Source organism: Coregonus lavaretus, assembly GCF_964263955.1.
Source record: "Coregonus lavaretus genome assembly, chromosome: 4".
Taxonomy (NCBI): Eukaryota; Metazoa; Chordata; class Actinopteri; order Salmoniformes; family Salmonidae; genus Coregonus; species Coregonus lavaretus.
Genome location: NC_139991.1, coordinates 55207149 through 55229172, shown reverse-complemented (window position 1 = coordinate 55229172; position 22024 = coordinate 55207149). Strand labels below are relative to the sequence as shown.

At 45.2% G+C, this 22024-nt stretch overlaps 1 protein-coding gene across 1 annotated transcript in view; it reads left to right on the top strand.

The window, feature by feature from the left end:
* Positions 1-2121: 2121 nt before the first annotated feature.
* Positions 2122-22024, top strand: part of LOC311127226 (NMDA receptor synaptonuclear signaling and neuronal migration factor-like) — a gene marked incomplete at both ends in the record, with an annotated part of 30147 nt that continues 10244 nt past the window's right edge. The window contains 7 exons of the mRNA XM_084159021.1: positions 2122-2192; positions 12382-12443; positions 12713-13504; positions 13795-13861; positions 16959-17027; positions 20841-20893; positions 21385-21474. Coding sequence (XP_084015147.1) covers positions 2122-2192; positions 12382-12443; positions 12713-13504; positions 13795-13861; positions 16959-17027; positions 20841-20893; positions 21385-21474 — 1204 coding nt within the window. The remainder of the gene's footprint in view (positions 2193-12381; positions 12444-12712; positions 13505-13794; positions 13862-16958; positions 17028-20840; positions 20894-21384; positions 21475-22024) is intronic.

Below are 22024 nucleotides of genomic sequence, written 5' to 3'. Positions count from 1 at the left end.
CTCCAATTGACTCAAATGATGTCAATTAGCCTATCAGAAGCTTCTAAAGTCATGACATCATTTTCTGGAATTTTCCAAGCTGTTTAAAGGCACAGTCAACTTAATGTAAACTTCTGACCCACTGGAATTGTGATACAATGAATTATAAGTGAAATAATCTGTCTGTAAACAATTGTTGGAAAATTACTTGTGTCATGCACAAGGTAGATGTCCTAACCGACTTGCCAAAACTATAATTTGTTAACAAGAAATGTGTGGAGTGGTTGAAAAACTAGTTTTTTAATGACTCCAACCTAAGTGTATGTAAACTTCCGACTTCAACTGTATATCATGTTTCCCTCCAACACTCCCATAGGACCTCAGAGATTTGAACTACAACTTATGCTGGTAAGTGTGGCAGTTCATAATTAATGTCACACTCTCTGGCACATGCTTTTTTTATGCCACAGTCTGTCCTTTGAGTCTTTTTCTCAGTATTTTCTAATTCCATCCACCTCTTTATTACCTTCAATTGAAAAATACCCTCTTCTACAACTCCTGCTGATACTGTCCTAATATGGACACCGTACTCTTCAGAGACTGTCCTAATATGTAAACCATACTCTTCAGAGACTGTCCTATTATGGACACCGTACTCTTCAGAGACTGTCCTAATATGTAAACCATACTCTTCAGAGACTGTCCTAATATGGACACCGTACTCTTCAGAGACTGTCCTAATATGTAAACCATACTCTTCAGAGACTGTCCTAATATGTAAACCATACTCTTCAGAGACTGTCCTAATATGTAAACCGTACTCTTCAGAGACTGTCTTAATATGTAAACCATACTCTTCAGAGACTGTCCTAATATGGACACCGTACTCTTCAGAGGATCGCTTTGTTAGCAACTAAAGGACAGTAACCTTAATGTGTATGAGCAGCTGTTAGATCTGAGATCACCTTGGCTGAAGGAGGAAGGATGGATGTCATTTCAAAGTACTCAATGGGACAGAGTAAAATGAGAGCGACACTCCAGCCATGCACTAGGCTGGTAGAACTACCCGACACAGACTCCAATATTGATCAGCAATTTCATCAGTCAAACACTGAGTGGTTTTGGGGTCAGAGGAGATACGTATATCTCTGGCAGACACATGCATGTATGCTCTTAGTGAAAGGTCTGGTGGAGGTCAACACAAGAACTCTGTCTCCTCTTTCCTTTTTCTCACATCTTTCTTTTCTTTCCTCCATTTGTTCTGTCTTTTCTCCACACACACACACACTACCTATTTTCTGCTTGCACTAGTCAGAGCCACACCCCTGTCTTTAGTCTGTACAGGGAACCACACTGTTTTCCCCTTTCATTCATCTCTCCTATTTCCTCCCTCATCTGCTGCTCCTCTTTACTGTGTGGAGCTACACTGTCCTCTCTTCATTCATCCCTCCGTTCCCTCCTTCATCTGCAGTCACGTTATTCTCTCGATTTGTGCTAGCTAGAAAGCCACTCAACTAAGCACAAAAACATATACTTACAGGACTCGTGCACACCTTATATCTTGACTTTATGCACCTTAGAATTTCACTCAAATGTACCAAGTAAAATGCGGTCCTCTAGAGACAATGCACTTGCATACACCTGTATGTGTGTATGTACATGCTTATTCCTAAGGAATTCACCTAGTGATGTAGGGGGATGACAGCTCCTTATATGGCTCTGCTCAGTTTATACTGCCTCCACCCCTGCCCCTCATGTACACACACTCATACGCACATACCTGATGATGACAAGCTGGAGTCCAACCCCATCCCATCCCATTTTCTCTGGTTCTGATCAATGAAGAGAGAGAGAGCGAGAGAACACTGTCGGTGCGTGTCCGTGTATTCTGTCAGTACAGGGTTACCTCACACATGCACTCTGAAGACACAGCAGGGAGAAGAGGCGCTGAATCCATTGTTTTCTTTCCGAGAGAGAGCTCCGCAGACCTGAAAACACCAGGATTCCTACCGTAATGGAATGCCTGTGACCCTAGTATTTCCTGGATTTCTTTTAACATTCTAGTGTTTCCTCGACGCATTTCTCAATCCTTGGTTTTTCTGGAATGAGCTGTTTTCCTGCCTGCGTCGTTTCCATGCCAGCATGGGAACTGTCGTGTCTAAAAGGAAGAATTTAAGAAACGATGCGATATCTTCGGTGGCAGCAAAAGTTAGGTGAGTGTCCTGCCCTCTTTCCCGGTCGACCACCCACCAACAGACTAGCCTATCAGTATTGCCGTCATACTGTAGAAGAGATCTGCTATGCTACCAAGTTAATGTAAAACACTGTGTGACATAAGTGACATTTAGGTTACCCAACGAAATTGTGTAATTGCGCGTTTATAAACGCCTCAATCTATTCTCCAGAATTCTTCCACGTTATGTCGTCCGGTGCAGGACAGGTAGGCAACAGCTTATAACCATCGGGGAGCAACATCAACCCGTCGCTGCGTCTGCAGCATGCTCGACATGACTTGGTTGCACAAATAGCGTGGAATGATCACACAATTTACTGCTTTTGGTGCCCAAAAGTTGCCTTTGTTCTCACCATTGACACAAGCAAGTCTCCGGACGCATGCAGAAAGTGTGCATCATGAAGGGGAATATGTTCACTGATCCTGGAGATCTGTGTGGTGCAGTGCAATTTAAATGCTTTGAGCTTAGTCCATGTCAACTTCAGTTCACTCTCTGTCTACAGACAAAAGTTAAATTAGCAGTATAGCATAACCTCTTGAAGGTAGCATATTGGTTATTGTGCTAAAATCAAACGATGATATGCGAAAGATAGGTAAAATCATGGCAACATCGCCTAACCCATTTAGGTTACTGTAGCCTATGGGTCCCACTGCACTGGTGACATGTTTTTAAAAAATATAGGCTCCAACTGGATGGATTAGATATGAAGGACACTTACCATTAACCGTCATCTTTATAGAGAAACAATATCTTAACATATTGCACGAATTGTAACATATCACATAAATTGCAAAATCCGTAATATATCTCATGAAATGGATGACGTAGTACACAATTGGATGACCTAGTACACAAAAAACGGGGACTACTAGCTGAAATTATACAAAAGTTAGAGAGTGCTACTGCTCTTGGATGCACTGGTGTTGCATGCTGCGGGCAAATGATTGAGCTATCAATTTATCGATCAGCCGCAATTGACTTGGGCACCTTCGGTGATCACCCATCACAGTGAGTTATTGCACCGGTCGGAGCAGGGCAACAGAATGCCTATAAACGCCACCGTTAATTTATTCAGCAAAGGAAGCAAATTCCTGCCAGGTCTCCAAGGCTATAAGCCGTGTAAACGACCCACATGGGCTAATCGTTACTTCTCATGTCCTGTAAACAGGGGTCGTTAATCTGGGAGATTTCTGACACCCCCTCACCCAGGCAATAATGTACAACAGCACCGCAATAACATTTGTTCTTAAATTGGCTATGCGCAGGTCTCCTGTGTTCACTGTCTGGGTCTATCGAGAGGAATAACCAGCAGTTTTCTCAATGCATGTCGTCTGCTTATGGATTCCCAAGAGCTGGATAGGTCTGGACTCGATTTGGCCAATAGTGTAATCTATGTGATGGTTCCCTTGTACCGTCATGGCTGCTGCTGCACCTTGGTGAGATTAAATGAACCGTACAGCAGGTGGACATTATATAGGAGAGAAGTTCACAGAGATCAATATACAGTATCTGATTGGTCATACATGAGTTGTCACACGGTAGTCTTCTCTTAATGGAGGTCACTGCATGACCTTGCAGATGCTGGGTTTACTCCACAGACAGATGTGGGATTGCATTAGCATGGTTACGTAATTCTGTGTGTATGTGTGCGTGCGTACGTGTGTGTATGGATATGTGTGTTTGTGGGTGTGAGCGCTCTCTTTATGCAATGCCGTGTGTGTGTGCGCACAACTCTCTGTGCTGCGGTATTCTCGGTGTACACACACAAAGGGCTGTGACGAGAAAGAGGGGACCTAGAGCACGTACAAATATCACATGACACACACACACACACCAATCTTGTGCCTGACACATTGACATTATCTCTCATGTCATACACTTGACTGGACATACAGTAGTACACACCAGAGACAACTGGTGTCTCTCCAGGCTGAGTACACTCATTGTACACTCCATCCTTTACCTTCATTACTGTGATCACACATCTAACACATACAATATTCATCCCCCACTCACCTGCATACTGTATGAACTCATCAATCCATGGTCACGCACAGTACTAACCTAGTCTAATCTCTCACACATACACACTCACTTGTGTGTGCGCACATACACACATACACACATACACTCACACAGGTGCTTACTGTATACACACACACACACACAGTATGTCTGTGTTCTACAGTAGGAGCTGGCCTATATTCTTGGTATTCACAGCCCGGCCTTTGCGCGACATTGTGACTAGAGAAAGCCATTAAAAGGGTGCCAGGGTCTGTGGGCTGAACGTCCTCAACACACAGGAGTTCCTCCAATGGTCCTGCTTTCCACACACACACACATGCATGCACGTACATACACACGTACGCACACACACACATACACGCACACACATAAACATACCCGCATGCACGCACATACTTACACACACACACCAAACAATCATTATTTCCTCTACACACACACACAGGCCTGCTGGGACACAGAGTCCTACTCTCCTATTCGATGCACCCCGGCCTGCTTTCCTCTCCACTGTCTGAAGGGCAGGCAGGGCTCTGCAGCTCTGCAAGCTGCTCCTCATATCAAAGCTGTCTTTCTTTCTGCAGTGCCTCTTCTCCTGCTCTACCCCACTGAGCTTTGCCCTGTGCCTTCTCTCTTCTCTCCCTCTGTATTCCAGAAAACCCTCTATCCCTGCTGGATCCCAACACACACTGTACCATGTTCCTAAGATACCTAACACTTCAATGCATATGCACTTCATTTGACATTCCCCTTTCCTCTCTGCAGCCCATCTATTGATTCAGTACAATGCTTTGTCTTTCCTCTCCTCATCTTTTAGCCCACTTCAACCGCACTCAACTCTGAGGCTCTGAGGCTGAAGCAGTGAAACCGACAGTCTCAGGTGAAAGTGTGTGTCCTGTGTTAGTGGGACATATGGCTGAGCTCCGTGGCTCCTCTGTGCTCCTGTAGGCTGTGTGATGGATGAGGCCAGCTGTGCTCGTCCACAGTGGCGAGGCCTCTCTGTCCGACTCTTCCGGTCCCGGTGTAAGCGTCAGGAAACACAGTGTCACCCTGTGGAGGGAGGGGCTCACTGAAGAGCTCTGCCAGGGGACATAGCAAACGACCGGAGGTCACACACACCTCAGCCTGCGGGCGTCCAGACAGTCGGTATGCGTCCGGTGTCTGAGTCATCAGTCATTACTGTTTACCAGTACTTTTAAACACTCTTGTTAGAATATACCGTCTGGTGAAGAGTGATGCTTCACCTCTTTACAGCACACAGTGCTTATCGTATAGGGGTGGGTGGGGTCGGACAGTTAATCACATCCCACAGCCAATCAGAATGCTGCACACTATGAGGTGTCCAGCCACTCTAAGTGTTGATTGGACAGTGCAGGCAGCGTGTTAGACTGACGCAGAGAAGATGCAGAGACACCCACCTTCTGCCAAGGTGTGTGTATACCTGATAGCATTACAGATCACACAAACTACTGAAACGTTCAAACCGCTGAGGCTAGAGCAATAGATAGCTCACCCTGGCCTGCAGCCTTTTGGATAATCTTTGGAAATCTGTCATCAGGAAAATCCCCAAATCCTTGATTTGTGTATCCTTAAGGAGAGTGATACGATTGATCAGTTGAAGGGCATTGGACTACTAGAGCACTCTGAAAGATGGAGTGATGTGGGGATCACACTTCTCACATTCAGACACATTATTTTGGGTGTCATTCAAATAAATGGCAAGCAGGTTGAAAGGAGTGCCAGTAGAATTAGTAATTATATTTCTATGGCCAGTGCGTTGTCTCTGGTGGTGCAGTGTAGCAGATAGTTTTAGCCCCTGGTCTATCTTTCTTCTATGTGCTCTCTCTCCTCTCACATAATCGTTTTATCCCACTCTTATTTATTCCTTTACTACCCTTTAATATGTTTGTTTTTCTGAGCTGAACTATCCTAAACTAAGCTTACTCAAGTGTAAAATGAGCCAGTGAGCTCCTGTGTTCTCTTTCCCTTTCCCACCCTCTCATTCCCTCTCTTCCTCCCTCTTTATTAGAGGCTATTACAGAGCTTGCTGTAATTATGGTAATTGTGTGAGATGATACCGATTTCGAAGTGACTGACACACAGCAATAAGGCCTGTGACACTGCTGTCGTGTTGGGTGCTGGTTATGTGTGTGTGTGTGTGTGTGTGTGTGTGTGTGTGTGTGTGTGTGTGTGTGTGTGTGTTTGATGAGCTGCATCGTGGGCAAGTGTGAATTTGCTGCATCACTCAGCGTTTAGGAGGCTGATGTGGCACCTACTCTCTGACGAGGAGATGTTTTCATCAGTGCTCTGATCAAGTGCTGGTCCCATATGCCCTATAAATGAGTTAAGCAGCTGGAAGAGAAAACCAATTCAATTAGTGAAACGGTGAGAGGATTCGATTAGCCAACATTTAAAGATATTGCTGGCCAGCCTATTGTTTATCGATGAGAGGGTAAAGGCTGGGGAATTGGTCTGCAGGTAGACTACTGGGAATCCTGCCAGTGAACTGATGGTCGTCTTAAGGCATTAGTTGTTTGTCCTCTAAATTATATTGGAGTATGTTGTTTCACTGCATTAAGAAACAAAGAAAAATGAAAGGGAAAGGATTGTGAGTTGATAGAGAAAAAGGAACTTCTTATGCATTTAGGCTGTGTTTACACACAGCCCAATTCTGATATTTTTCCACAATTATTGGCAAAAGAGCTGATCTGATTGGTCAAAAGACAAATGAGTGGAAAGAAGATCAGAACTGGGTTGCCTGTCTAAACTCATCCAATGTGGACTGTTTGTTTTGTTTTTTGTATCTATAGTGTGATGAAGTGGTGTGCAGAACTCTATATTGGCCCAATGTTGTGATGACAAGACTCTTTCTTCAGCTAGGACTAGTATGAGATTCGGAAGGGTTCAGTCAGTGGCATAGTGGCAGAGAGGGAAAAAATGAGAGATGCTTTTTAAGTCTTGTCATTAGTGTCTCATGATCAGAAGTAAAACGGTGCCCCCTATTGGCAATCTGCAACAGAGCACGAGCCAACAGAACAGATCCTATTATTGAACTATACGGACTCAGTGGATTTGTCTCTAACGTGTTCTCTTGCACAATGAGACTCCCCTGTGTAGTTTTGACGTGAGTATGTTGCATGTTCTCCTGAACATCTGGATGCCGTATCATGCTTTCTTTCCTCCTCATTATCCCATGATAATACCTCTATATTCACACAGAGTTCAAACTCTATACTATTCTAGCATTCTCACCACACAGCCTTGCCATGAACTTTGTGTAGATAGAGCTGCAGTGTCTTGGGCTGCAGGTACAGTGGGGAGAACAAGTATTTGATACACTGCCGATTTTGCAGGTTTTCCTACTTACAAAGCATGTAGAGGTCTGTAATTTTTATCATAGGTACACTTCAACTGTGAGAGACGGAATCTAAAACAAAAATCCAGAAAATCACATTGTATGATTTTTAAGTAATTAATTTGCATTTTATTGCATTACATAAGTATTTGATACATCAGAAAAGCAGAACTTAATATTTGGTACAGAAACCTTTGTTTGCAATTACAGAGATCATACGTTTCCTGTAGGTCATGACCAGGTTTGCACACACTGCAGCAGGGATTTTGGCCCACTCCTCCATACAGACCTTCTCCAGATCCTTCAGGTTTCGGGGCTGTCGCTGGGCAATACGGACTTTCTATTGGGTTCAGGTCTGGAGACTGGCTAGGCCACTCCAGGACCTTGAGATGCTTCTTATGGAGCCACTCCTTAGTTGCCCTGGCTGTGTGTTTCGGGTCGTTGTCATGCTGGAAGACCCAGCCACGACCCATCTTCAATGCTCTTACTGAGGGAAGGAGGTTGTTGGCCAAGATCTCGCGATACATGGCCCCATCCATCCTCCCCTCAATACGTCCTGTCCCCTTTGCAGAAAAGTATCTCCAAAGAATGATGTTTCCACCTCCATGCTTCACGGTTGGGATGGTGTTCTTGGGGTTGTACTCATCCTTCTTCTTCCTCCAAACACTGCGAGTGGGGTTTAGACCAAAAAGCTCTCTCATGCTTTGTAAGTAGGAAAACCTGCCAAATCGGCAGTGTATCAAATACTTGTTCTCCCCACTGTATAGCCACTTTTCACCTCCATTTTCTCTCTCTGCTGTCCCTCTGGTTTTTTTCCCACATCCTGCTCTCCCTTCTCCTCTTCTTTATCTCCCTTTCATCTTTAATATGCCCCTTTCTTCTCTTCCTCTCAGTTGTAATCTTCCTCCCCTACATCCTCCTCCCTACCCCAAATCCACTACCTCGTAGCTCTCCTCTCCACTCACGTCTGGGAGCATGCTGGTCCCCTCCTCCCCCTTCTTTCTCTATCTCTCTCACTAATATGCAGTCTCACTATCCCTAGTGTTCTCTCCCTTCATCGAACCTATATACAGTTAAGTATTACCCAGATGTGCTATATCCAGAGAGAGAGAGAGAGAGAGAGAGATTATTTTTGATGACTCTAGACTCATGATTCGTTTTTCTGAGTGACTCGTTCATTTTAGTCATTAGATTGACCTGCTAGAGCTGGCTGCAATGAGTCCTACAGCGGGATTAATACACACTCCTCCGGGTCAGCGGCTTCAGAGACGTGCTTCGACATATGCATGCAGGAAAATAGATGAGCATCGATAAGAAAAATACATGTTTAGCACTGATAATTGAACAGCATGGTGCAAGAGTGAATGCAATTAATTGATTATTGAACGTTATGATGGACACAGCTTTGTATAACCATAACATATAATGCCTCTGCTCAACAAACTCGAACTCGAGAACAAATCGTTGGGGGGCTGCAGTTCGCTAACGACATTGCGCTTATCACCCTCACATGCTGACTAAACCGGCTCAGTGCGCCATCGTGCGCATGTTGATTTTGTCTATGCCCACCAGATGCGTTCATGACACACAGGTTAAAATACCAAAACCAACTGTGAACCAACTATATTAATTTGGGGACAGGTTGAAACACACACGAAACATGAATGGACATTTATCTAGCTTGCTATTGCTAGCTAATTTGTCCTGGGAGATAAACATTGGGTTGTTATTTTACCTGAAATGCATATGGTTCTTTTTTTAGCTGGATCTTTGTAAAATGTTGACACATTTTGAATCATACAAAATCGTGTGTTCTCTACTCCGACAATTTATCCACAGATTAAAAGGGGAACCCTAGTTTGTTTTCTTTGATTAATCTCTCCTCCTTTGTCATGCTGCTGCTTCTTCTTCTTCTGTGGATTTTATATGGCGGTTGGTAACCAACTTTAAGGTGCATTACCGCCACCAATTGGACTGGAGTGTGGACCCTGTTCATCTTTCAATCACCAACGTGGGTATATGCTTGTAAAAACCAATGAGTAGATGGGAGAAGTGGGACTTGCAGCATGTCATGCATCTAAAATAGAACCAAGTTCTAGTTTAGCACCTGACTACGCAGACGCCCGTTGACGCGCGTGAGCAGTTTGGATACAATTATTTAATAACATGTACATGTACATTTATTTTGTATCGCTCACGCACGCAACGCAGCCGGTTTGGTCAGCATGTCACCGCAGTCAAGCAATGCATTCCGCCAAGAGTCGTTTACAATCTAGTCCGGATGCGGCCACAACTAGACCTTGTTTCAAATGTATCAAAACATAATCTTATTTGTATGCCTAGCAATCAACAAATGTACATTGCTAGGTGGCAAACAAATAAGCCACCTATGTGAACGAGAGGCTTGTAGAATCATGACTCTTTTGAGATTTCAGTTCATCGTTCGCCGGTAGCGGGTCCTGCGTGCTCTGTGCATGACTGACTCAAATGAACGAAATTAGTTATTTTGACTGAACGAGTCGAAAAGATCAGAGTCAGTAAAAAGAGCCGAACTTCCCATCACTAATGGAGAAAAGATGGAGAGAGAGAGAGAGAGAGAGATGGCGATGGGGAGGCGGTTTGCTCTCTCTCTCTCCTCTGTTTTTGCTCATGTTTTATGGATGATGTGTATCTCCCAGGCCACTGTGTGCATCCTGTTGTTGATTTTAATCAAAGCTCCGAGCTGCTGAATAATAAAAAAGGGAAAAATGAAAAAGTATTCAGAAGCTTCAGAAGGGAAGGAGTAATTACCCATTACACCAGACCAGTTTAATCGCACTCTGCACAGAGAGATAGCTCCCAGAAGGCCTGACTAATCACACCATGACGAAGTGCACTCGCTCACACACGCGCATGCGAATGGGCACATACACACACGCATCCACAAACATAGACACAGACACACAAACAGCATTCCAGGGAGGGTGATACTGTTTAGCCAGAGAGGAAGGAGGAAAGTGCAGTGGCAGAATCACATTGACACATGTTTGCAGGGTTATTTTTACATGTGCACGGGAGCCGTTTGGTGGTGCACGTGTCGAGCCACTCGTTTACTGGTGCCACCCCCAAACCCAGAGAACCAGACTGTTACTGTGACTGTTGTGTGGAGGAGCTTAAAGCAATATGACATCTACAGTACCGCAGAGGGGCTTTGAAGTGGATCCTTTTGACTGATGAAATACTAAGGGGGAGAGAAAGGGAGGAGAAGAGAAGAGATGGAGCTTTTCTCTCTCTGTCTCTCATACTTAAGGCTTCCAGGCAGTCCTAGGGAATGTTCTGTATTCCCGCTGAAACCGGAAGTGCTATTTAAAAGCATATAATACCAGCGAATAAAAAGTATACCAATGTAATTGCAGAAATCTAGGCTACACATGAATCTAACGTTTTTTTTTTTGTATGTGTTTCAATTTAATCAACTCAAAGTTACCACACTTTTCGTTGATGTAGCTTAGTTTTAAGGTAGCCTAGACCTATGAAGCACTGTTGGCCGACTGGTAAAATATTATGAGGTCTAGTGAAAATTACATTCGTTTTAGCCTACCTTTGGAAGACGTCAGGTAGCTTTTCTCTACCCTTGCATCTGGCTATCGTTGGAATTTGGGAAGGTTGACCGTTTTTGCCTCATGATAACTTGCTCATTGTGGTGACAGTCACAGGGAACATCAAATTCTCCGCTAAACAAACAGACCAAGGCTAGCAGAGATTCAGCACCATGGATAGCGCAGTTGATCAATTGCCCGCGAATCTGACCAGTGCACTGTGCGCCCGCTTTTGTTAGCATAACATCATGAAACAATGACCACGTTTACATGCACACAGTATTCCGGATAGTAGCTCATATCACGCTTAAGGTCTTATTCGGGATAAGCTGTTTACATGCACCTTTGATATCCCGCTCATGAGTATCCCTGTATCCATGAATAAACAGAATATTCCTAATTTAAGTAGGCTATATGGGTTAAATTGTGGCGAGTGGCGCAGTGGTCTAAGGCACTGCATCGCAGTGCTAGCTGTGCCACTAGAGATCCTGGTTCGAATCCAGGCTCTGTCGTAGCAGGCCGCGACCGGGAGACCCATGGGGCGGCGCGCAATTGGCCCAGGGTAGGGGAGGGAATGGCCGGCAGGGATGTAGCTCAGTTGGTAGAGCATGGCATTTGCAACGCCAGGGTTTTGGGTTCGATTCCAGTATGAAAAAATAAAATAATGTATGCACTCACTAACTGTAAGTCGCTCTGGATAAGAGCGTCTGCTAAATGACTAAAATGTCAAATGTAATGAGGATTTCTTTTCATAATCTCCCAGTTTCTATGTATGAATGAGTGCATTTGTCTGTAAGTGTGTGCATGTATGTTTGTACAGAATGTGTGTGGGTTTGTACCACATATACTAGTGAATGCCTCTGACTATTTTCAGCTATGTTGTCACAGCCATTTCTCAGTTGCTAGGTATGCATTGATGCAAACTAAGACACAGGAGGTCATATGATTGGAAATTAAGTGCACCTAAGCCGTTCTTTTACCACCTCTCTCTCTCTCTCTCTCTCTCTCTCTCTCTCTCTCTCTCTCTCTCTCTCTCTCTCTGAGTCTGCCTGGAGTTGAGAGATAAACAGCTACATCTTAATCTGTGGGTGGCACAAGCTACATAGCAGGCAATTAAGTTAACAATTCCCTCTCTCTTTCTCTTCTTATCTTTCTCTCTCCCTGTCACTCATGTGTTAACATCAGTGTGTGTCATGTGGGTGTGTCTCTACAGAGCAGCGCGAGCATTTGGAGAGTACCTGTCCCACACACACCCTGAGAACCGAAACGGATCAGGTCAGCATCCCTCCCTACCTGCCACCGTTTGTTCTCCCTCCATCTTTCTGTTCATTTTCCTCTTGTGCTTTTCCCTCTTTTCTTTTGTAATAGCATATTTACTCCATCCTCCTTTATATGTCATTTACATAATTTATATGTAAACCACTGATTGAGGATGGATGATAATGTTCCACGATCCTATTCTCTCTCGTCTTCTGCTCTCTATGTCTATTTCTCTCTTTCTGTAACTCCTCCATCTCTCTCTCTCCTTCTGCTTCACCCAGCAGCCCATCTCCTGTCTGACACATTTGTGGGCCCAGACTCTGACTCCCCTGGTGGTGTCCGTCACCACAGCAACAACCATCCATACCCCCACAGGGGTTCTCCAGCCCCCCCTGAGTCCAGCCTGTTGAAACCTCCGCTGGGCCACCTCCAGCCCCCGCCTCCCTCCATCACCACCACCAAGGCCCGTCTGTCTCTGGAGCGCAGCTTCTCGGCCGAAGAGGACCAGCAGAAGTGTGTGGAGTGCGCCCTGCAGCCTGCCCGTGTCTACACCATCACCGGAGAGCACGGTATGCTGGGTAGCAACCGGGGCAGCAAGGAGAGCCTGGAGCTGGAAGTGCTGAAGGGGGCGTCGACCCTGGTCCAGCCCTCCACCTCCCCCTCCTCCACCTCCTCCTCCCCCACCCAGCACCACCTTCGCCACGGTCACCGTAGCAACACTCATCGCGATGATGGGAGCCATCGTCATGGCAACCCCGTTGCCAGCGGCAGCAACCACCACACTCTGACTGTTACCGGCGGGGGCGCCACCCACCATGGTCACCATGGCAGCCACCACCACCTGTCCCAGCAGCCCCTGTCAAGCTCGGTCAGCGCCCACAACATCCGCAGCTGGGGTGAGGGGGGAAAGGGTGGCTCGCGGGAGGACTGCAGCCTCAACATGGCCTTGGACTCTAGTGGGGCTCCGTCCCGTAGCCAGGGCTCCCTGGATCTAGAGAGCTCCCGCGAGGCAGGCAAGCAACACAGACGCCTTGAGAGGATGTGGAGTGTGGACCGGATGACTGGGCTGGAGAGAGGTGAGATGAGGGAGACAGAGAGGGAGAGGCGCTGAAATCCAGGGGGGGTTGTGTGGTGAAGGGGGGGGGTCGATGTTAGTTGGATTGTGACGTGGTCTGTATTTCTGACTCTTCGTCTCTCCGTCTCTCCTCTGCTCTCTCTCCCTGTGTGTCTCCCTCTCTCCCTCTGTGGAGTGGACTGGTGCTGTGTCCTTTGAGGTTTCCTATCGTTGCTATAAAGAGTTAAAAAACATACACACTATGTGGCTGGCTGCTACTGTAACTTCCATTCATTATCTCTCTTGCCACAGAGGACAACAGCTGGGACCCAAAAGAAAACATGTTCAGCTTTCAGACTGCTACTACCACCATGCAGGCGTGAGTACCCAGCCCTCACACTCATACACACAAGCACACACACACATACACACACACACACATACACATTTACAAACATACTATATTATCGTACAAACATACAATGTAGAGGACCAAACAGTTAGACACACACATTTATGTACATAGACTAGTGCATGCCCACACATACTCACATACATAATATCTCCCACAACAAGCCACAGTTGTCTACAGTAAGCTAGTTACAGTGAATCAGTGTGACCTTAGGGACAGATGCTTGTGCAGGTGCTAGTCCTGCTAACAACTGAACACCTGTCTATCTGGGAACACGCTGACATCCCAGCTAGCACATTTGATTCCTTGGAAGTTGTGGGAACGTACGTTTTTGGTTTCCCATTGGCTCTGGGAACTAAGTTTCCTGACTGGTAAAAAAACGTTTTTTTAAACCTTCTGAGAATGAAAGTGAAAATTTTGCCTGTTCTGGGAACATAAATGTTTAGGTTACAGGTAGGTTCTGAGAATGTTTTACTATGGTTCCCAGACAGTTTTTCTGGGAGGTTTTATTAACATTCTGAGAACGTGTTTCAATACGTCTGTTAATAACACTGGTAGCTTAGTTCAGGTTAATTGTTTTGAACTCCAAGCACAAATAGGACCCATAGAAATGTATTGGCTTAGGCATTAATCATGCAAACACATTTTTTTTTATTGTGACACGGCATCAGTGAACACTTAACTCTCTCTTTCCTCTATCCTCTATCTTGTTTTGTTCTTGGAACGTTGCTAATGTTTTCTTGTGTTTTTTATGGAACATTTTCTTAATGTTCTGAGACCATGACTTTAAATAAAACCATGAGGAAACCTTCAGACAAACATTATGCTGATTTTAAACAAAAAACACTTTCTGTTTAACATAGACGGACAATATTCATATGAGATGAAAGGCGAGTTCCTAACAAGTTCAGGAAGCTAAGCTAGAGCTCTGTGAGACGTTCACAGTAATGGGGGAAGACGTTTTGATCAAGAGAGACCTTTAGAAAATATGTACATTTTCGCTAACACACAAATATGTATTTTACAGTTATAAGGAAGGTGAAATCTTATAGTTAGTCATTTTATAATTTGATTATACTATATTTAGAAAGCATATAAGTCCTTTCAAGCCTTATACAGTTTTGTTGAATAGGAAATACATCATAAAATATTTCATATTTTAGTATTTTTATAATATTTGTACTGTGTACTTGAGCTTGTATCCTCAGTAAGGTGAGATTTTAACATTTCTTGGCGTATGCAGCATTACTAGTTATTGTTTATAGCCCTCTCATGATAAATCATTACTTTTGGGGATTATGTAGATTACATTTTCGATTACATTCAGTTACATTTAACTGGTTTTAAATAGAACCATGAGGAAAGCTATAGAAAACGTTATGCTGAAGTACTGAAATTCCCACAGAAGAATGTTGTTTCTTAACATTCTCTGAACTATTTGAGAACATTCCCAATTTCAAACCAGTTGGATAATGTTCCTAGAACATTACCAAAACTGAAATGTAACCATGTTTGAACTTTTAGGAAATGTCCTGTTAAAGTAATAAAATACCTAGAAAATATACTTTTTTGGTCAAGTTCCTTAAATGTGCTGAGAATGTTCCAAAGCCAAGCAACTATCCTGCACGTTTCCCAGAAAGTTGTGGGAAGGTTGTATGCAAAAGAACCATAGGACAACCATGCTCTCACCAAGCTCTAAGAAACATATGGTTCTCAGAACGTTATGTGCTAGCTGGGATGTCACTGGGACTCCACATCCACTCTCTCTCTCTCTCTCTCTCTCTCTCTCTCTCTCTCTCTCTCTCTCTCTCTCTCTCTCTCTCTCTCTCTCTCTCTGTCTCTGTCTCTGTCTCTCTTTCTCTCTCTCTCTCTCTGTCTCTCTGTCTCTGTGTCTCTCTCTTTCTCTCTCTCTCTCTCTCTCTCTCTCTCTCTCTGTCTCTGTCTCTCTCTCTCTTTGTCTCTCTCTCTCTCTCTCTCTCTCTCTCTCTCTCTCTCTCTCTCTCTCTGTCTCTGTCTCTCTCTCTCTCTCTCTCTCTCTCTCTCTGTCTCTCTGTCTCTCTGTCTCTCTTTCTCTCTCTGATAATGCTTCGTCTCTCCTTTAATACACACACTTTGTAATAGTCTTGACCTATAATGTCTTTCTCTCTCTTTTTCTTTCATGCACTTCTTTCTCTGACCCACTGCAGGATATCGTGAGTATCTTTGACCTACTGAATCTAGCTTACCTCCCGCTCCTTAACCCCCTTGACCCTTAAGCCTATGACCTTTAACCCCATGACCCATAACCCTTCCCTGGGCTTAGTGTTTGAAGTTACAGAGGAAACTGACTTCACTGTAACTAGAGTGAATGAGGAAGCACACATTTGGAAGCTGTGTTTATAATATGTGTGTGGATGTTACCTAAACCTGCTCTACCAACAGTGAAAACATGTCCTAACCCACTACAACCCAGACATAGCTGTTGTAGATAGCTGAACCCCTATGCAAAACAAACCGAAACCTACACCGCTGACTGAACCCTTCACTAATCCACTGCAACTGACCACAACTGAGACTTTAGCCAACCCCAAACCCAAGCCATGGTAAAGGGCCTCTGTGCACTGAGCCGTCCTGAGCCCTGTCACTGCAGCTAAACCCAGCTCTAATCCACACACTGCAAGAAGACCCTGGGGCGACTGGCACAGACAGACAGCTAATAACCCAGACCCGGCTGCAAGATGCAGACTGTTCTGGCTGCAGCACTGTTCTCCTTCACCTCTGGCTGCTTGATACCTCCAACTAACCCACATGGTCAACTCTTCAGCTAAACCCCAGCTGGCCCTAACGTCTGACGCTAACCTCCTCAACTAACTCAAACAAAGAGACAGTATCCCAAATCCCGATGATGCAAACCTAGCCATTACAGCTACATCCCCCAGAGCCGACTAAAGCCTGTACTGTAGCTAAACCCTACCCTGGCAATACCCCCCGCCTCCCCTCATCTTCCTCCTGCGCTATATCTCTCCCCTCGTGCTAAGCCAGCATTCTCCCTCTCATCCTTTCATTCTGTGCCACGTCCCGGCAGGGCTTTCCGGGGATTTGTGCAGAGAAAGAGGAGAGAGAGGGAGCTGGATTCGGCTGAAGTCATCCAGAGGTACCTACTGTGTTCCTGGCTGGTCAGGATGTGCTGCTGGGCTCCAGTACTCTCTGACTCCCCCCATCCATTATCCATAGAATAGATATAGACTCCCAGGAGGGGTAGAAAATAGGAGGAAAAAAGCAGATTGCAATTACGTTATTACTATAAGTGAGAGAAAAAAGGATCTAAAGTGCAATATTGGGATGCAAACTCAAAGTGTAATACATTTCAACTCTATATCTGACATGGTAGAGGTGATTATTTTCTTAAGACTATAACCAGGTGTATACTTTTGTTTCAAAGTAGATTTGTTTAGGACTACCAAGAAAAACTCTATGTGATCCTGATTTAGCCCACTGCAGTAAAAGGTTAACCCTAATTTGCTCCAGGTGCATTGAATACATTGTATGTGACAATGAAACATATCTCTAATTTATTCCATTCCAGCCATTACAATGAGCCCATCCTCCTATAGCTCCTCACACCAACCTCCTCTGGTGAGGTTGTATAATGGTACGGAACCTAGCTAGCTCAGTGCTAACGTAGCCAAAAACTCATGATGAGCTAGGCTACTGTATATGAGGCATAGTTAGCGATGCTAACAAGGCTAAAGCTAACTCCTGGACAGGTGACTATCAAATCAAATCATCAAATCAAATTTATTGGCCACATACACATGGTTAGCAGATTGTAGCAAGTGTAGCATTGCGAGTGTAGCAAAATGCTTGTGCTTCTAGTTCCGACAGTGCAGCAATATCTAGCAAGTAATATCTAACAGTTCTGCAACAAAAACCTAATACACACAAATCTAAGTAAAGGAATGGAATAAGAATATATAAATATATGGATGAGCAATGTCATTATCAGAGTGGCATAGGCTAAGATGCAATATACAGTATAGAATACAGTATATACACATATGAGATGGGTAATGCAAGATATGTAAACATTAAAGTGGCATTATTAAAGTGACTAGTGTTCCATTTATTAAAGTGGCCAGTGATTTTCAAGTCTGTATGTAGGCAGCAGCCTCTCTGTGCTAATGATGGCTGTTTAACAGTCTGATGGCCTTGAGATAGAAGCTGTTTTTCAGTCTCTCAGTCCCAGCTTTGATGCACCTGTACTGGCAGTGGTTCGGGTGGTAGTTGTCCTTGATGATCTTTTTGGCCTTCCTGTGACATCGGGTGCTGTAGGTGTCCTGGAGGGCAGGTAGTTTGCCCCCGGTGATGCGTTGTGCAGACCGCACCACCCTCTGGATAGCGCTGCGGTTGTGGGCTGTGCAGTTGCCGTCCCAGGCGGTGATACAGCCCGACAGGATGCTCTCAATTGTGCATCTGTAAAAGTTTGTAAGGTGACAGGCCAAATTTCTTCAGCATCCTGAGGTTGAAGAGACGCTGTTGCACCTTCTTCACCACACTGTCTGTGTGGGTGGACCATTTCAGTTTGTCAGTGATATGTACGCCGAGGAACTTAGAACTCTCCACCTTCTCCACTGCTGTCCCATCGATGTGGATTGGGGGGTACTCCCTCTGCTGTTTCCTGAAGTCCACGATCATCTCCTTAGTTTTTTTTACGTTGAGTGAGAGGTTATTTTCCTGACACCACACTCCGAGAGCCCTCACCTCCTCCCTGTAGGCTGTCTCATCGTTGTTGGTAATCAAGCCTACTACTGTTGTGTCATCTGCAAACTTGATGATTGAGTTGGAGGCGTGCTTGGCCACGCAGTCATGGGTGAACAGGGAGTACAGGAGGTGGCTGAGCACACACCCTTGTGGGGCCTCAGTGTTTAGAATCAGCGAAGTGGAGATGTTGTTTCCTACCTTCACCACCTGGGGGCGGCCCGTCAGGAAGTCTATGACCCAATTGCACAGGGCGGGGTTGAGACCCAGGGCCTCAAGCTTGATGATGATGATCTTGGAGGGTACTATGGTGTTGAATGCTGAGCTATAGTCAATGAACAGCATTCTTACATAGGTATTCCTCTTGTCCAGATGGGATAGGGCAGTGTGCAGTGTGATGGCGACTTTGGGAGTGAGCCCATTACCTTGGCAGAGTCAGTCAGATGGGCAGACGGACAAACCTACAGACGTTTTCCCACAATGCCAGGCTACAGCAGTAAAAGGTCACTGTGGCACGAAGCCTCGGCTGATTAATGGAGGAGCAACAGACCACCATCCCCTCTGTCTGGACATGGAGAGGTGGAGAGAAAGAGAGAGAGATGGAGAGAGAGGGGGAGGAGGAAGATAGATGGGGAAGAGGGGGGGATAAGAGATAGGGAGACAGAGGGAAAGCGCGGCGGGGAGAGGAGAAATGGGAAAAGAGAGGGAGGACGAGGGTGCATTGGAGCAGCCTACGACACACAATCAGAGAAACACAGAGGGAGAGAGAGAGGGTGGAGGAGGAGAGAGATGGGGAAGAGAGGGGGGATAAGAGATAACGCCGGAGGAGCATCGGATCGGCCCTCAGCGCGTGAGCAGCATAGAGAGATAGACGGAGGGAGATAGATAGAGAAAGAGAGGGAACAGAGGTAGAGAGAGGACAATGGAGAGAGAGGGAGTAAATGAGAGGTAGGACTAGAGAGAGACAGAGAGAGAGAGGAGAGCCGGTGACTCATCCCCAGCTGGCTGAGTGGGCGGAGGGGTGTTTTCTCCTTCTCTTTCATCCTCTCATTAGCCGACCTGCTGCGTGTCTCTCCTCTGTGGGCATGTGGGGAAAAAGAGGAGTGGAGAGTTGGTCTCTGTTCTCCATTCTATCAGCTCACGCTCCGCCATCTGTCACACGTCGATAGTGATGAGGCCTGCTATTTTTTAGGGTTGAGGGGTTAGGGAATGTTTGAGAAAGGAATGTTTTAATCACAATGTAAAACTAGTCTGATTTGAGATTCCTTTTTTTGACTGTGTGTGTGAAAAGGTGTAAATTGGATTATCATTCATTGTTGGTGAACAGTGTTTCTCCCTCTCTCTCCCTCTCTCTCTCTATCTCACACTCTCTCTCTCTCTATCTCTCACTCTCTCTCTCTCTGTCCTCCTCATGTCTCACACTTCTCCACCCACACGCGGCAGCTATGTTTGACCCTGTCTTCATTAGACGTGTTGCTGCCGTGGTGAACAATCACAAGGCGTGCTGGAGAGATGTGACTTCTGTGGGGGAGTTGGCCAGAGAGATGGAGGAGAGGAAATGTTTATTTATTTAAAAAATAGCAATTATACGGAATGGAATGAATGGCATGAATAGGGAACGACAGGCAGGCAGTTGAGAGGGGGAAACAGACAGAGAACACAATGATATTGGTTGTTAGTGAAATGTCACTCAAAGCTATGAAGAGCCGTAATACTTTAAGCTAGTCAATGAAGAAGGTGTCTGTATTTTTTTCTTTGATCTAGGCTACTGGTTCAAACATGTCTATGTCGGGTCAGAAACATCTGACAAAGGGCAGTGGTGTTACATGTAGCAACAGGTAACAGATACTGAAGGTTATGTAGTAGCAGTTGAATGTTCCAATGTTACTTAAAACACTCACTTGACAGACCTAAATTATGAAATAATTAATCGTTTTCTATCTTAAATCTTTAATTAGAAAAATGTTGTGCACATCTGTCACTTTTTATCTTATTGGTTACGTCACAAATGGCACCCTATTCCCTACGTACGTATATACCGCACTACTTTCCACAGTGCTCTGGTCAAAAGTAGTACACTATGTAGGGTGCCATTTGGGACAGAACCACTCTCTTTCCCTTATTAACTCACTTCCTCCTCTAAATGATTCTTCCTCTTCTTTTCCTCTTCCTCCTCCTCCCTCTCTCCCCATGCCCAATCGGCCCACAGGAACTTCCGGAAGCATCTTAGAATGGTGGGCAGTAGGAGAATGAAGGCACAGAGTGAGTCACGGTGTTACTGTGTGCTGTGTGTTCTCCCAACATGTCCGCCCCCCATCAGTGGTTTTGTGTTTTGTTGTCTTTATGTTTATGCATGGCCATGTGTGTGATGTGTGCTATTTCTATGTATATCGGTGTGTGGCATGCCGTTGTGCACCGATGAGTGTGTATGTTTTGGCACAAGTTTGATGCTGGTGCTGGATATGCGAGTCGTTAAGCTAACGAATGAAATATCTCCCCAGTCTCTCATTTGTGAGGCTGGTGTTGTTGCACCTAGCCAAAACTCACCCACCCAGTGTGTCTTCTGGAGAGGAGTTGCGGTGTTTGGGGGTGGAACCTGTGTGTGTGTGCGCGTGTGTATGTGCGTGAGCGTACGTGTGCGTACATGCTTGTGTGTGTGTACAATGGACTGTGTGTTGGGTGTTCAGGGTGTGTGTGTTCAGGGTGTGTGTGTGGTGCGTGGGTGTGTGACTCTCTCTCCCCACCTGCACTAGCATTTGCCGAGCGTAGAGCGAAGAGTTTCAACCGCTCCTGGAGTGATCCCACCCCTGTCAAGAATGACTCTTCACATGACCCCAGAGACAGTGAGTCAATACAGTCACACACATTACTATACACACTCACTAAGACACTCACAAACAGTCACATGCATTACTATAAATACACCAGTGGAGGATGGTGGGAGGAGCGATAGGAGGACGGGCTCATTGTAATGGCTGGAATGGAATGAATGGAACCGTATCAAACACATGAAACATATGGAAACCACATGTTTGACTCTGTACCATTTATGAGCCCATCCTCCTTTAGTTCCTCCCACCAGCCTCCACTGATACACACACACTCACAAACAGACACACACACTCATACACTCACACACAAGTACAAGTATGCTGAAGCATTAAGCATTGAAAATAATTTATGATAAAAGACACATACACACTAATCGGCTGTCTCTGCTGTTGACTCTGACCCTATCTGTCTGTCTCCTTCTGACCATGGGTCTGTCTCCAAATTTGTGATGCTCTCTCTCTTTCTCTGTGAGTATTTGTCTCAAATGGTGTGGGAGTGTGTCAAGCGCAGGTCTGGGAGTGTGTCAAGCGCAGGTCTGGGAGTGTGTGTGGATACGCACTG